At 42.2% G+C, this 17,182-nt stretch overlaps 1 protein-coding gene across 1 annotated transcript in view; it reads right to left on the minus strand.

The window, feature by feature from the left end:
* Positions 1 to 17,182, minus strand: part of ano1a (anoctamin 1, calcium activated chloride channel a) — a 295,780-nt gene that overhangs the window by 45,776 nt on the left and 232,822 nt on the right. The window contains exons 20-23 of the mRNA XM_063061696.1: positions 15,108 to 15,219; positions 14,054 to 14,111; positions 13,851 to 13,951; positions 3,547 to 3,692 (exon numbers count right to left, since the gene is read on the minus strand). Coding sequence (XP_062917766.1) covers positions 3,547 to 3,692; positions 13,851 to 13,951; positions 14,054 to 14,111; positions 15,108 to 15,219 — 417 coding nt within the window. The remainder of the gene's footprint in view (positions 1 to 3,546; positions 3,693 to 13,850; positions 13,952 to 14,053; positions 14,112 to 15,107; positions 15,220 to 17,182) is intronic.

Raw genomic sequence — 17,182 nt, forward strand, 5'->3', positions numbered from 1 at the left:
TACGAGTTCCCTATGATCACTGGAGAAGGCATTGAGAGGGAAGTCAACAACCACCTGTAGAGATGGCTAGGGACCCCCTCAAGTTTTTCATCAGTGGGGCTCTACGTAAGATCAGGCTAGCTATAGCTTCCTTTGTCATTGGTAGTGAAGGAGTTCAAGGTGGCATAGTGTAGAGTTGTGTTAACACTGAGGGGCTCCAATGACAGGCTAATAAACTAAGCAGGAGTCATAACAAGATTGGGTCGAAAGTGGGCTGCCAACTTGGCCATAGACCAGGCAGTGAGCTCCCTGCAATTGTAAGACATCATTAGCAACCCATGCCTGGGACGGCAAGGCCTTGGCTCTGCATACTTCCAATGACAGGGAAGTGCAAGTGCAAGGGATAGGCATGACATGGTCCATGCAGAGGTACGGAACCGCGAGGATGAAAGGCCGGTATCGAAGGCAGTAGAGTTGGGGTCACCAGACGCCTGAACAAAATGGGATCTTCCCAAGTGCAAAATCACTTGGGAAGAGGTTTGGAGACTACGGCCCTTCCGCATTTCTTTCCTCCTGTGGTCCATGTATGACACTTTCCCTACACCAGCACAGCTGCACACATGGGGACTGAGAGGGGACCCTAACTGCAAGCTTTGTGGCCAGTGGGGTTCACTGACACATGTACTGTCAGGATGCAAAACAGCTTTAACACCAGGAGGGCATAGATGGCACCACAACAAGGTCCTACTGTCCCTTGCTGACTAACTGGGGCGGCAGAGGTGTAAAAAGAGACCAGCTGGCAAAGGCAAATAGGGAAGTCAAGGAGAGGGCCACACCAGTCATATCAAAGAGGTCTAAATCCAATTTGCTGCAAATTGCCAAATTCTGGGAGAAGACGGTTGATGTGGGGATGAAGCTGCAGTTCACAGAGGTAGTGCAAACTACACTTCCACCAGACATTGTACTGTGGTCCAACAAAGACAGGAAAATCATCCTGGTGGAGCTCACAGCACGATGGGAGAAAGAATGCAAGCAGGCTCATGAGAGGAAGGCCGTGAAGTACCAGTCCTTAATCCAGGAGAGCAGGGACAAAGGATGGCAGACGTGGCTATTCCCTGTGGAGATCGGTTGTGGAGAGTTCCTGGCAAGATCGGCATGGAGGTTACTGTCTGCACTGGGCCTTGATGAAAAGAGCAAGAACTAAGCAACTCGCAGGGTGGGAGAGGAAGCAGAAAGAGCCTCTTGCTGGATGTGGAGCACGTGAGAGGAGTTGAGTTGGAAATTAGGAGCAGATGGGCAGTGACTGCTGACGTGCTGTCTGGAGAGTGTGGTGGTCAAGGGTTGAAACACTCTTTGAAGGTTGGGCACCACCTGACAACATCTGTTCCTGGCCAAAAGCTACAGTTACCTCATCAGGTAACTGAAGAGAGCACCCTGGTGTATGATGGAAGCACTAACTCATGGACTTGTATAGAGGAAACAGTAATCTCTAATTGGAGGGACAGTAGAGAGGGCTAAAAGTGCAGGGTCAGAGGTCATGACTTTATAGTAAATTGGCAGGGATCTCAGCAAGGGATGAGGGATGTCCTGCCAGAAATAATGGCACAGGAAATTTAACAATAACTTTCAAAAGGAAGTCGGATGGATCCTCGAAATAGAATTACCTTAAATGGTACAGGGATTGCGGCTAACTGGATATCGATTTCAATTAGCCGGTACAGATACAATGTGCTGAATTTCTTTCATCCTCGCAGCTGCAAACAAATCTTCTGAGGTCATGACTAGCTATGTGCATTATAAATATAAATGAAATAGATACAAAGAACATTCTAGTTTAAGATACAAAGAAGGCTCTACTTTAAGATACAAAGATGTGAGCTCTGAATATAACAGGTGTGATGGGGAAGCGGGTTTCAAACGTTTCAGATGCAGATTAAGAAAAGGGGCGAGAGACAGTCATAATAACTGCCCTAATTTTCTCATAGATGAATAATTCTTTCTATCTTAAATCACCTTTTCACTCAAGGAAACGTATACAGGACGGTGGTACTTCGCATTTATTCTGAGATAGTCCTTCAGCGTATTGTGTTCCGTTCTGGTCATTATAAGAAGAATGTGGAAGCTTTAGAGACAGTGCAGAGGAGATGTACCAGCCTGCTGCCTGAGTTAGAGAGCACATCTTATGAGGACAGGTTGAGTGAGCTACGACTTTCCTGTTTGGAGTGAAGGAAGGTAAGAGGTGACTTAATAAAGGTGAACAAGATGATGAGAGGCATAGACGGACATCCAGAGACTTTTCACAAGCAAGAGAAAATCTGCTGATGCTGGAAATCAAAGCAGTACATACAAAATGCTGGAGGAGCTCAGCAGGCCAGGCAGCATCCATGGAAGAGTGTCCCGAAAAACAGTTTCGGCCCTAAACATCGACTGTTTACTTCTCCATAGATGCTGCCTGGCCTGCTGAGTTCCCCAGCATTTTGTGTGTAATCCAGAGACTTTTCCCCAGGGTGGAAATGGTTAATAAAAGGGGCATACTTTTAACATGATTGGAAGAAAGTAGAGGAGTGTTGTCAGAGGTAGGTTTTTAAACAAAGAGTTTTCCAAGTTCTTCTCCAACCCTGGCATCTTATGCCCATTGATTTGTTGCTATATTGTCTCCATTCTTGCCATCAGGGAGACGCTACAAATCCATCACTACCAGGACTACATATCATCTCTGAAGCTTCTTTCCTGTAGCTATCCAGTTTCTCAACAAAACTCTCTCAGGTGTGATACTCCAACTGTCCCTGCACAACATCCATGAAATAGCCTTCCCTGCTGTCCTTGTTCTGCTGATAATTATTGAGCCTGTTCATATGTACACATTTATTTAAGTTTGATTATTGACATTTACACATGTGACTGCTCTGCTAATTGTCAATTGCACATGGCTATTTTCAGTAGTTTTATAAGTTGTTGGTCACTATTATGTTGTCTGTTATGGTACTATCCCATGTATTATACTTGGCACCAAACCAAAATATATTCTGGTATGTTTCACATACTGGCAATAAAGTGTTTTTGATTCTTTTCACCCATCTACCAAGCCTATGGATGGATTTCAGCAATCAGGTTTCAAAAGGTCTGATTAAGCTTCCAGTCCAAGGACCGTCGTGTTTACAATTAATTGGCTTCTGGATCTCAATCATCAAGTCAGGCCAACTGAGAGAATTTTTAGTTTCTGTAGTTTAATCTAAGAAAATAAGAGGGTGATCTAATATTTACTGCCTTCTTCTGTAAGTTGTTGCTTAAAACCCACTTCTGCCATCTGTCTCTTTCTCACCTTCTGCCTCATCAACTTTTGCTCAGTGACTGCCCTGTAAAATCCCCATTTGAATGTCTGTGCGATGCCAAAGATACTATAGAAATGGCAATATTGAGTAGCAAAGAGTTCAGTGTAAATGTTACTGAACGAAATCAACACAAGATCAACAATGGTTACTCACATGGAGGGAGATGTTCTTCCTACCTGTACTGATGCAGACATAGGATAGGATCAAGCAAAAGATTTTAAAGAAATATTCTTACTCATTTCCATGTACTCTGGAGTCAGTCCAGAAAATGGCTCGAGGTTATAGTCTGATTCATATTGGCGAGGGACCTTGCAGTTGCTTTCTGCCTCCAATTTGGCCTCTCTTTTTGCCTTTATGTATCGAATCAGCTTCTTCAGTTTTCTGAAACAGAGCACACATAGTTAGTTTACAAGCACACTTGAACTGCAGCTAGAACAGGCTAGTTGTGCCAACCACGCCTAGCTGTCATAGTAGAAGTAATACATCACTTCACGTGAGATTAGTCGTGAGTGTCATTTAAGCTGGAAAGAGCGCAAAGAAGATTTACGAGAATGTTGCCAGGACTTGAGGGCCTGAGTTATAGGGAGAGGTTGGGTAGACTTCTGATTTATTCAAAGTTCAAATTAAATTTATTATCAAAGTACATAAATGTCACCATATACTATCCTGAGATTCATTTTCTTGGGGGCATGGAATAATAATCATAATAGAATTAATGAAAGATTGCATTCAACCAGTGTGGAAAAGATAACAAACTGTGCAAATACAAAAAGAAAGGAATAACGTAGTAATAATAATAATAATAATACCATAAAATATAGGAACAGAAGTAGGCAATTCGATCCATCAAGTCTGCTCTGCCACTCAATCATGGGCTGATCCAATTCTTCCAGTCATACCCACTCCCCTGCCTTCTCCCCATACCCTTTGATGCCCTGGGTAATCAAGAACCCATCTATCTCTGCCTTAAATACACCCAATGACTTGGCCTCCACGGCCGCCTGTGGCAACAAATTCCACAGATTTACCAGCCTCTGACTAAAGTTTTTCTCTGCATCTCTGTTCCAAATGGATGTCCTTCAATCGTGAAGTTGTGCCCTCTTGTCCTAGACTCCCCTACCATGGAAAATAACTTTGCCATATCTAATCTGCTCAGGCCTTTTAACATTCAGAATGTTTCTATGAAATTACCCCTCCTGAACTTCAAGGAATACAGCCCAAGAGCTGCCAGACGTTCCTCATACAGTAACCTTTTCATTCCTGGAATCATTCTCGTGAATCTTCTCTGAACCCTCTCCAATGTCAGTATATTCTTTCTAAAGTAAGGAGCCCAGAGCTGCACACAATACTCCAAGTGTGGTCTCACGAGTGCCTTATAGAGCCTCAACATCACATCCCTGCTCTTAAATTCAACACCTCTAGAAATGAATGCCAACATTGCATTTGCCTTCTTCACCACCGACTCAACCTGGAGGTTAACCTTTAGGGTATCCTGTGCAAAAACTCCCAAATCCCTTTGCATCTCTGCATTTTGAATACTCTCCCCATCTAAATAATGGTCTGCCCATTTATTTCTTCCACCAAAGTGCATGACCATACACTGTGCAACATTCTATTTCATTTGCTACTTCTTTGCCCATTCTCCTAAACTATCCAAGTCCCTCTGCAGGCTCTCCGTTTACTCAACAATACCTGCTCCCCCACCTATCTTTGTATCATTGGCAAATTTAGCCACAAATCCATTAACCCTATAGTCCAAATCATTGACATGCATCGTAAAACGCAGTGGTCCCAGCATTGTAAAACATCAACTAATAAACAAATAAATAAATAAATATCGAGAACACGAGGTGAAGAGTCCTTGAAAGTGAATCCATTGGCTGTGGGAACATTTCAATGATGGAGCATGTGAAGTTGAGTGAAGTTATCCCCTTTTCTTGCAGGTGTTCACAGTAAATACAAAGAAATACAATAGAATCAATGAAAAACTACATTCTGCCAAAGACCGACAAACTGCCCCCAGTGTGTAAAAGAGAACAATTTCTGCAAATACAAAAATGAAAAAAAAAACAAAATTATAATAATAAACATCGAGAACATGAGTTGTAGAGTCCTTGAAAGAGAGCCCATTGGTTGTGTGGTTGTGGAATCGGCTCAGTGTTGGGGTAGGTAAAGTTACCACTCTGATTCAAGAGCCTGATGGTTGAGGGGTAATAACTGTTTCTAAATCTGGTGGTGTGGGTCCTGGTAGTGTGATCCCCTGGAGCGTGATGCATTGAGGGATATCATTGTAGGAAGATATAAAATCATGGGGGGGGGGGTGGGAAATCATAATTGGGACAAATCCACAGTCTTTTTTCCCATGGTGGGGGGGGGGAATCAAAGGCTAAAGAGCATGAGTTTGGGTTGGGAGTGGAAAGATTTGGAGAGGATGTGAAGGCAAATTTCTTTATGCAATGAGTAATCCATATATGGATTCAGCTGCCAGGAGAGGTAGTTGAGGTGGTTGAAGGACATTTGGACAAGCAAATGGTGGAAAAGGTTTGCAGGGTTATTGTTCAAACACGGGTGAATGGGACTAGGTTAGGTGGGCGTTTTGTTTGGCATGGATGAATTGTGCTGAAGGGCCTGTTTCTGTGCTGTATTAATCTATGACTCTATGCCCATCCCTAGGCCAGTCCACAATACATTACAGATCAACCATACTGTAGTCACATGCAAAATAGATATGGCAGGACTAGGTTTTGTATCCTGAGGTTACTAATGAAGCAGATTCTAAGATTCAAAGTACATTTATTATTGAAGTATGTATTCAGTATTCAACTCTGAGATTCGTATTCCCATCAACAGCCACAAAACAAAAGAAAGATAAACCATGGAACCTGTTTAAAGAAAATCTTCAACTCCCAATGCACAAAATAAGAACAAATTGTACAATGATCTTGAAGGATCATTGGGGACCCAAGTCAGCCCAACCACAAACTGTTCCAGCTGCTACCATCCGGGAACCGGTACCACAGCATAATAGCCAGGAACAACAGGCTCCGGGACAGCTTCTTCCACCAGGCCATCAGACTGATTAATTCATGCTGACACAGCTGTATTTCTATGTTATATTGACTGTCCTGTTGTACGTACTATTTATTATAAATTACTATAAATTCCACATTGCACATTTTGATGGAGACGTAACATAAAGATTTTTACTCCTCATGCATATGAATGATGTAAGTAATAAAGCCAATTCAATTCAATTCCCAAAAAAAAGAGTGAAAAACACAAAACATAAAACACCAAACCACAAATCATCTGATTAGTCCAGGCATATTCAGTTCAGTTCTTTTTGTCCAAAATATTAACTTCTGGTTTTCGGCCAACAACTAATATTTTTGGATGATCTACCAGAATTGTATTTTAACAAAGGAAACCAAGTTAGAACTACACTGATTTGTCTGGTTGGTCAAAGTTAAGCTGAACCCTGCTGCCAACAGAATGACACAGTAATGATTTTCCACTTTGATGTTAATATTTAGCGAAATGCAAGTAAACAAAATATAAAATTATAAAGAGGTAATACTGTACAGAGGTCCATTCAAGAGACTGATAATAGTGGCTGAGAAGCTGCCCCTGAGCCTGGTGGCACATGCTTTCAGACTTTTGTATCTTCTGGGAGAGGGGAGAGGAGAGAATGTCTGGGGTGGGTGGGGTCTGTGATTACGTTGTCTGCTTGAGTGAAACAGAGTCCATAAAGAGGAGGATTATTCTCTCCAATAAGTGAGAAACCAATACATAAAGCAAAACTTTAGCTCGATGTCTCACCAGGAATAAACGTAAAGTTCAGAGGTATGACCTGTGACTCAGAATGTCTCTGTTAGCAAGCAGATGAAGCTTCCGAGAGAATTATGAAAATGAACCCTGCCCCTCAGACAGGTTCACTGTCTGGATTAGAGGGCATGTGCTATAAGAAACTGGACAGACTTGGAGCAGCGGAGGCCAAGGGGTATCTAATAGAGGTTTACCTGATTATGAGAGGCACATAGATAGAGAAGACAGACAGTGCCCATTTTCCAGGGTTGAAAATCTAATACCAGAGGGCACACATTTAAGGTAAGAGAGGGCAAGTTCAAAGGGGATGTGAGGGGCAAGATCTTCACACAGTGGTGGGTGCCTGGAATGCACTGCCTGGGGTGGTGGTAGAGGCTGATACATTAGGGATTTTTAAGTGATGTTTATATAGGCACATGAATGTGAGGAAAATGGAAGAAATGGACATTGTGTAAATAAGGAATTAATTTAGTTGGCTATTTTATTACTAATTTAATTGGTTTGGCACAACACCTGAATGAACACATCAGTACCTTTTCCCTCTCTTTTAGATTTATGTATTTAGTTTAATATATCTATTTATTGTAATTTATAGTTTCTATTACCATATATTGGTAATAAAAACAACAAAACAAATTTCATGACATATGCCAGTGATATTAAACCTGATTTTGATTTTGATTCTATTCCTGTACTGTACTGTTCTATGTTCTAAATGATTGCATCTAAAATACTGGAAGGAGAGTGACCTTTGCTGGGCTGCGGAATGTAGACATCCCACTCTGCAAAAACTCATTTCAGGGAGGTAGCACCATCAATTTGCGGAAGACTTCCGGGAGGGGCGGGATGTCTGCAACAGAGTAGCTCCTTAGCAGCTAGTCAGCTGGTTTAACTAACGTTAGCTATGCTAATGAACCAATGACACCTGATAAACTCACCTCAACAAGTCTTTTACGGTCTTAACCCACCATGGGCAATAGAAAAGTCACTGTTGCAAACAGTGCAACGAGCAACACTGTCATTATTTTGACCCCTATTAGGCAGGGGTACACTTTAGGGTAGTCTGGGGTGAAGTACATTTTATATTTTCTTTTTTTGGAACACTCTGTCATGGCGCGCTCTCACTCTCTCTCGTGGTCGCTCACGCTCTCTCTCTCTCTCTCGTAGTCTCTCTCTGTCTCTCGTTTACTCTCGCACACTCTCTCGCTCTCAAAAAAATTGGTTTCCGGGACATCGTATATAATTTGCGGGCATCAGGGAGCCACTATTAATATGCGGGAGACTCCCAGAACTTCCGGGAGAGGTGGGATGTCTGGGAATGGGAGAATGGGGAAATTTGATATTGTATCAGTCATTTTCTGGAATATATAAAAATGTAAATTTGTGACATTTACAGTACAGATATTAACAAACTGTAAAAATGAACTGATTAAGGAAACCGTTTGGGAACCAGAAAGCAATGAAAGTACGCACTGGACAAACAGTTTAATGGACTGGAACCAAGCCAAACCAGTTGCGGCCTTCAGTCTCAAACTACCGAATGTTCAAACAATCATCATAACAAAAGACCTTATTAAACCTGGATTGTGTGCATTTGGGAACAATTTTCTCATTGCTCCTGTAAACTTAGTTTTCTGATTTATGATGTTACAGAACATTTCCTGGTCAGAGAACCTGGATAATTTCCCTTTATCAACAACCTACATTAAAATATGTAAATAATATGGATGATTTACATGAGTTTAAATACCTTGTGTCTCTTTGTCTTGTAAGATTTAGAATGGCTCTGGAAGGCTCATTCATGTTCCAGTGTGAGAAACACAGGCTCACCACCACAATATTTTGTCTTTCCTGTCCAAGCTACACAAAGCTATAAAGGGAAGTGCCCCGAGGACCATTACAATACAGAGCCCTAACAGAAGTGAGGAGGAGCTAATTGTTTAACTATTTTACAGACCCTTCTCCTTCCCATTGCCCCCAAAGCAAAGTGATTCCAATTTCACAGATCTTGTCACATCCTTTACTTTATGATTATGGGACTGGTCAAAGACAGCAAATCCAGAAGTAGGTTTTTTAAAAGATGTTCCAAATGTATCAGCCCAAAGCCTACCTCTGACAACTCTCATAAGCTTTCCTCCACTCACCTTGAAGGACGTCCTCTGGTACAAGCATTGCCAAACTGGGGGGAGAGTGCTATCTATGTCTCTTATAACCTTAAATACCTCTAATTCTCCTTTGCTCTGAAGAGAAAAGCACAACTCACCCAACCTTTCCTCATTAGACATGCTCTCTAATCCTGGTAAATCTCCACTGCACCCTCTCTGAAGCTTCTCTATTGTTCTTATAATCAGACGATCAAAACCTAACATAATACTCCAACCAGAGGTTTTTAGAACTGCAAAATTACCTCACAGCTGTTGAGCTCAATACCCCGACTAAGGCCAACGCGTCATACACCTTCTTAACCACATTATCAAATCCCCATTCTCCAAATATAATTAGCTATTAAACCACATCACAGATCATAGGGCCAATTTAGTTAACAGCATTCGCAGACATCACACCTGGTCAACAGTTTGGCAAAAGATACTGCGTAGGCTGAAAGCAGGCTCCCCAGCACCATAAGCCATTGTGCCGAGGCTCCCTGGCAGGACTCAGAAGCTTCAGCAGAGCTGCTTGTATGAGGCAAGTTTCCCCTTCCTTCGCGGTATGAAGGAACAGAGCGATCATGGGGTTCACATTATAGATCCTTCAAGGTTGCTGCACAAGGAGATAGGGTGCTTAAGAAGGTGCATGGTGTGCTAGCCTTCATTAATCAGCAGACTGAGTGCAAGAACCACAGGGTAGGGCTGCAGCTCTGTAAAACGCAGGTTAGACCACACTTGGAGCATTTTGCTGAGTACTGGTTTTCTCATTATAAGAAGGATGAAGAAGCTTTAGAGAGGTTGCAGAGAAGATTTTCCAGGATGCTGCCTGGACTACAGCATGTCTTATGAGGGAATAAGGCTCTTCTCTTTGGAGCAGAGGAGAATGAGAGATGACTTGAACGAGGTGTACAAGATAAGAGACATAGAGAGAGTGGGCAGCCAGTGCTCTTTTCTCTAAGGTGGTAATAGCTAATATGAGAGGGCATAATTTTAAGATGATTGTAGGAAAGTATTGGGGGAATGTCAAAGGTATTTTTTTTTAAAATACAGAGAGTGATAAGTGCATGATTCCAGAGGCAGATTAATTAGGAACATTTAGGAGACTCTCAAATAGGCACATGGATGGACAATTGATGGAGGGCTTTGTGGGAGGGAAGGGTTACAATGATCCTGTAGAAGGTTAAAAGGTCAGCATAACATCTTGGGCCAAAGAGCCTGTACTGTACTGTTCTATATTGTATGTTCCTAGCAAGACTACTCTAGTCCTCATCTTCATCCTGCTTTGAGGGAAGAGAAATTTTTGCCCTCACTGCCTCGAATCGAGTGTCCTACAGTGTACATCCCTTTCCGCTTATCACCTTTTCCAGCCGAAATGATGGAGCTTGTGTTAATAATGCAGAAGTGGGAACAGTGCCTTTTCAGTGGACTGCTTGCCAAGTGAAGAGAGACAAGATGCTGAAATGCAGGTAATAGGCTGGTGATCGCAGTTCCAATCTGTGAGGCTTGCCTAATATTTTCGAGGCCACCCTTGGCTGTCCTTGTACTCTTACCTCTGTGAGGACAGTGGTTTCTGAGGCCTTGTACTTTTCCCTCTCCCCTGTGCTGCAGAATACCCTGCCTGGGTGACTTCCATGTGGAGTAGGTTCAGACTTTCTTTGATAGCTTCCAAAGATTCCGGGAATGACACAACAAAAAATGCGTTCAGTGGTCTGTTTAGCGAGATGATATATTGCTGTTTTTCTGTGTTTAGATGAGGACCTACTCATGGGAATGTGGTGAGGGACCAAATGAATAATAAGTCAGGCTATTTTGTCAAATTTGTAATCCTTACTTGTTTGAGAGTGTCCATGTTTAACTGTAAGCATTGATAACATCACAGGGAACAACTGCTACAGGTCACTGTTCTTGGCAATGGAAGGGAATCAAAATAGCACGCTGAAGGAGACAAGATGCCTCAGGTGGTATGGTTCATCTTTTTTATCAGCTGCCTTGCCCAGAGATGCTCTATTATTCCTCTCCACTGCTTCCTCCAGGAAAAGGCAAAGGAGCTTCTGGGGAAAAAAAATGTTCACCAGCCCAGAACAAGACAAAAGTTTGTTGTCTATCAGTGGGAGAAATGCCTGCAATGAGATTTGAATGGCATAGGTTATGGTCAGAAGGTACATTCCTAGTCAGTGATGCTTGAAGTCTCGTTCTGGTATCCCAACATTAAATGTGGTTTCACCTGCTTTCTACAGCTTTGCGAAAATCCAGAAACACTGAAGACACCAGAAATGGCATCACACAGGTGTGAGTTATAACCTCCACCTTGTTTGTGCTGGAGCTCAAAGCTTTAGCTTTGGCATCCAATTCACCATGAAACTCTGTGCTTCTCCATAAGGTACAGGAGTAGAATTAGGTCATTCAGCCCATCGAGTCTGCCGCAGCATTTATCATGGCTTATTTATTATCCCTCTCAAGCCCAATTCCCCTATAACTTTAGATGCCCTGGCCATTCAAGAAACCATCAACGTCACAACAACAACACATTTGTTTACATTTGTGGCACAGTAGCAGTTATCATAATGCTACTACAGCAGCAGAAATCCGGGTTCCATTCGCCATTGTCTGCAAGGAGTTTGTACGTTCTCCCCACGACTACAGGGGCTCCAGATACTCCTGTTTCCTTCCACAAACCAATGACATGAAGGTTAGTGGTTTCATTTTTCACAGGTGTAATTGGGCAGCGCAGACTCATTGGAGGGAGGGCCTTTTACTGTGGTGTATCTCTAAAATAAAATATAATATTTTAAAATCATCTGCCCTCATGCAACTCCAGATCCTCGGAGCTAAAAGGAAGAGTTAGGGATGATCATAAATACTGCTCTAGCTTTCATGTCCACATCCTTTGACTGAAGAAAAAATTACCAAAGACTCCATGCTAATTTTTTGAAATACAAAACAAAATTATAATATTCTCTGGTGAAAATCTGAAGACTGAAATGAACACCACAGAAATACTACAGCCTTATTGAGTTAGAAGTGTGTCATGGATGAATAGAAAACCAATGATACAGCAGGCAGCATATGGTCCTGTTGACCTCAAAAGGAACCAAATAATCAGTTCATCCATGATGTTGGAACAACAGCTTGTTATTTCACAAAGAGTACAAGAGCTTTTGAATGACATTATTATTCTTTCAATGAGGGGAATAGATAGGGTTAATGCGAGCAGGCAATTCTCCTTTCATCAGCAAGAGGATCTGAGCAGAATTAGAGTCATACTAACTACAGCACAGAAAGAGACCCTTTCTCTCATCTAGTCCATGCCAAACCATTATTCTGCCTAGTTCCATCGAACTGCACCTGCACCATTGCCCTGTATACCTCCCCTGTCCACGTACTTCTCCAAATTTCTCTTAAAAGTTGTAACCAAACCTGCATCCACCACTTCTGCTGGCAGCTCTTTCCACAAAGAACTTAAAGATGTATATTGCATACATTTCTCTGACATTAAATGTACCTATTGAAACAGTAAGTGTACCTATTGAAACATGCACCACTGTCTGAGTGAAGAAGCTTTTCCTTAAGATTCCTATTAAACATTTCACCTTTCACCCTTGACCTATGACCTCCAGCTCTAGACTCACCTGATCTCAATGGAAAAAAGCCTACCTATCTCCTCATAATTCTCCTCTGCTCCAGGGAACAGTCCTAACCTATACAACCTTTCTCTGTAACTCAGATCATCAAGTTCCAGCAAGATCCTTGTAAATTTTCTCTGTACTCCTTAAACCTTATTGCTATCTTAGGGCACCACTGCAACGTAGCAGTTAGCGCGATGCCGTTAGAGCTCGGGACCTTCCGGAGATCAGAGTTGAATCCTGGCGGCCTCTGTAAGGAGCTTGAACATCCTCCCTGTGGAATGTGTAGGCTTCCAGTTCTCCTTGCAGGGAACCATGTACCCCAGTTCTCTCCCGCAGTCCAAAGATGTACCAGTTCGTAGGTTAATTGGCCATTGTAAATTGTTTGCGATTACGTTAGGGTTAATCGGGGGGTGGGGGGGAGGGTTGTCAGGGGTTACTGGGCAGCACAGCTTGAAGGACCAGAAAGACCAATTCTGCACTGTATCTCTAAATAAATAAAATAAATCTTTCTTGAAGGTAGGCAACCAGAACTTCACATAATACTGCATATATGGCCTCACCAACATCTTAAACGACTTGAACATAACATTCCAACTCTAGTACATATTACTTCAATTTATGAAGGATAATGTGCCAAAAGCTTTATGACTCTATCTACCTGTGACGCCACTTCCAACGAATTATGGATCTGTATTCCCAGATCCCTTTGTTCTACTACACTCTTCAAGACCTTTCCCACAGATTTCAAGGAGTAGGACTGTTCGAGTACTTACTAATGTTCATTTGCCAGTCAACACTGCTGAAGGCCAGGGAACCAACTGGCCACTGGCCCTGTCTTTTGATGGAAAACCTAAAAGTCATGGGAGGAAAATGAGCTTCAAACAATTCATTTGCAATTTTATGTGTTCCATCAACATGCCAAGATACAGTTAGATACTTACGGAATGCCTATTTCAAACAGGTTGTTCTGTATTAATTGCTTTCCCAGCATGATGATGCTCAGTTGAATGCACAGCTCCATCAGGCAGCCTCCTGGAGCACACTGATCAAAATAAAACATAAGAGTTATTGGTCTTAAACCAGATGGCAAACTCTCGAGCTAAATTTTCATTTAAATATGAGAAAGCCCAAGAAATTACACTACCTCTTCCATGCGCATGCTGTGAAAGATATATGTATATTTTCCAGGCCGACCTGTGAACCTGGAAGCAAATGATAGCAAGTATAGCTTCACTTAGGCAGAGCATCAAATACTACTCAGACTGAAGAAATTTCAGCCAAATTAGGCTGAATAGCCCTTGTTATTGTAAAGCAATCGCATAGTTTTAAGTCACACTTCCCCAATTTGCTCAATTTCTTAAAAAACATTTAAAAATTCATATCGTCTCATCGTTATCACACAGCCACACACAGAAGAAAGGCCCTTTAGGTTCACATCATCACTCACCAGTTTACACTAATCCTACTCCTTTGTTGGTTAATTTTTATTTGTGTGATAAAACCAATGCTGGAATTTGCAGTCCAATCCTATCTGTCATGCAAGGACATTCTTAAATTGTTGGAGTTACTTGGTTAAAGTGTTCTCCACATCATTGGGGAGGGAATCTCAGGATTCACAGCCCAAGCTAATGGAAGGATAGCAATATATTTGCAAGTTGGAGGGAATTGACAGGGAACTTGCAGTTCAATAGTTCTGGCTTCTCTCCATTCCTTTTCAATCTGGCAGAATGGTTTCAGGCTGAAGTATTGACTGTTCATTTCCTTCCCCAGATGTTGCTTCACCTGCTGATTTCCTCCGGCATTTTGTACGTGTGTTCCTCTGGATTTCCAGCATCTACAGAATCTTATGTTTATGTTTACTGTACATCTTGCCTTACAAAGAAAGTTTGGGTGTGCTAGGGCTTTTCTCTTTAGACTGAAGGAGGATGAGAGGTGACTTGATAGAAAAGTACAAGATTATAAATTCATAGACAGAAAAGGCATCCAGCACCTTTTTGTCAATGGCGAATACCAGAGGACATCCTTTTAAGGTGCGTGGAGCAAAGTTTAGTGCAGATGTCAGAGATCGTTTGATTGTACACAGCGAGCGATAGGTGGTTGGAATGCACTGCTGGTGATGATAGTATAGGCAGTTACATTAGGAACATTTAAAAGATCATTAGATAAGCACATGGCTGTAAGAAAAATGGGTAACTCACCTGCCTTTGAAGAACGCAACGTAAAAGATTGGCGTGTAGGCATTCACAAACTTTAACAGAAAAGCCTTAAAAATTAACCTTTCCTCAAAACTTTTGTCTGTTTTTGGGACCTCTGTGGAAGGAATGAAACATAAGTGTGATTATGAGCTAACAACCAAAAATTAAGTCTCGGATCCTAAAATACATCCTAGGATGCACTGGGACACACCATCCATGTAAGCTGGGGTCAACTGATGTTCTGGGTCTTTCAACATCAGGCTCCCTCACCCAGATTACTCAGCAATGGTTGACTCCCAGCAACATTGGTCCACAGGTCACATCTCTTGATCCATAGCCACCTGGAGGCTCTTTTATTTGCAGCCCCCATAATAACAAGCAGAGATAGGTCCTGCACAGCGAGCAGCCAGTAAAACCTCTACGCCCCAGATCTATTGGCTCACACCATGCCCTGCTCCCCTGTCTTTGCCACTGGTCTACAAACTCCTGGTTTTGGCTTTCTTATGCCCAAATGCCTCCTCAATTCAATCTTCCCAAGGAACCATCACCACCTGCTTCAAGGTTTCTGACAGAATGACCATGTCAGGCCTCAGTGATGATAACGCGATGAAGTCAGGGAACTTTAACTGGTTGCCAAGATCGACTTTCAGTTGCCAGCCAGCCAGCCAGATGCCGTGGCAAGCAAGTCTGCTAACATTATGAGACTAATGTACCATAATTACAATTAATGCAGTCTCTCATACGATTTATTACAATGTACTCCCATCTTTAAACATCCATAACTTAATCCAAAGCTATATTCTAATCCATAATATCTTTTTTGTCCATCCACATGCCAGTTTATACTGCCTCACCAAAATTTTCATTTGCAATGCCCCTCTGTACTTCACTGCATTCTCCACCAAGGTCTCAATGCTTCTCCATCTCTGGCCAACACTTGATTCCCAAACTCAATGCCCTCTAATTCATTCCAAAAAAAATGTCAGTGCCTGTGTGCCTTCAAGATGTTCGCTTAAAACCAACCCTTTGACTAAGCTTTTGGAGGCCCTCTCCATCTGGGACATGCCCTCCTCTTGTAATAACTATCGGGGGAGGAGGTACAGCAACTTGAAGACCCACACTCAATGAATCAGGAACAGTTTCTTTCACTCCACCACCAGATTTCTAAATGGTCCATGAACACTACTTTGTTATTGCTTTATTTTGCACAATTTATTTCTGTAATTCATGATTTGTTATTATAATTTACTTTATTTTTGTAATTCTGTGTCTTTGCACTGTACTGCTGCTGCAAAAGAAATTTCACATCAAATAACTGCTCACGCTTGGCAACACGGCCCAACACCTAAGTAATCACATTGTCAAGTTCGCCGATGACATGACAGTGCTGGGGTTCATCACTTTCAACAATGAGACAGCCTACAGAGAAGAGGTGGAAGAGCTTGAGTCCTGATGCTCTTCCTCAATGTCATCAAGACAAAGGAGATGGTTATCAACTTCAGGAGGACTCACATCTCTCTTTACGTCAGTGGTACAGCAGTGGAAACTGGGAAGTTTTAAACTCCTGGGAGTGCGCATAATTGCACAACCTCTCATAGTCCCAAACATATCCTACATAATCAGGAAAGCTCACCAACATCTCTACTTTCTGAGGAGGCTGGACTATCTACACATCTATGCTCACAACCTTTTACAGATGTGCAGTAGAGACCATCCCAAGACTCTACAACGGGTGGTCAAAACTGCCCAATGCATCGCTGGCATCAGCCTACCCACCATCAAGGACATAAACACAGAAAGGTGCCAGAAAAAGGCCAGAAACATCATGAAAGATCTGTCCCGCAACGTTATGGACTGATTGTCCCACTCCCATCAGGGAGGAGGCAATATAGCACCTACATCAGGACCTCTAGACACCAAAACAATGACTTCACCCAAGCAATAAAGCTGATCAACACTCCACCCATTTACCCATCCCACTACGTTAACAATTACTCCATTCTCCTTTACTGTATACAGGAAATGACATGAAACAATTTTGAGTCTTTAGTAAGCCTATGATAATCATTGAAACCTAC

Source organism: Mobula hypostoma, chromosome 11 (assembly GCF_963921235.1).
Source record: "Mobula hypostoma chromosome 11, sMobHyp1.1, whole genome shotgun sequence".
NCBI classification, from domain to species: domain Eukaryota; kingdom Metazoa; phylum Chordata; class Chondrichthyes; order Myliobatiformes; family Myliobatidae; genus Mobula; species Mobula hypostoma.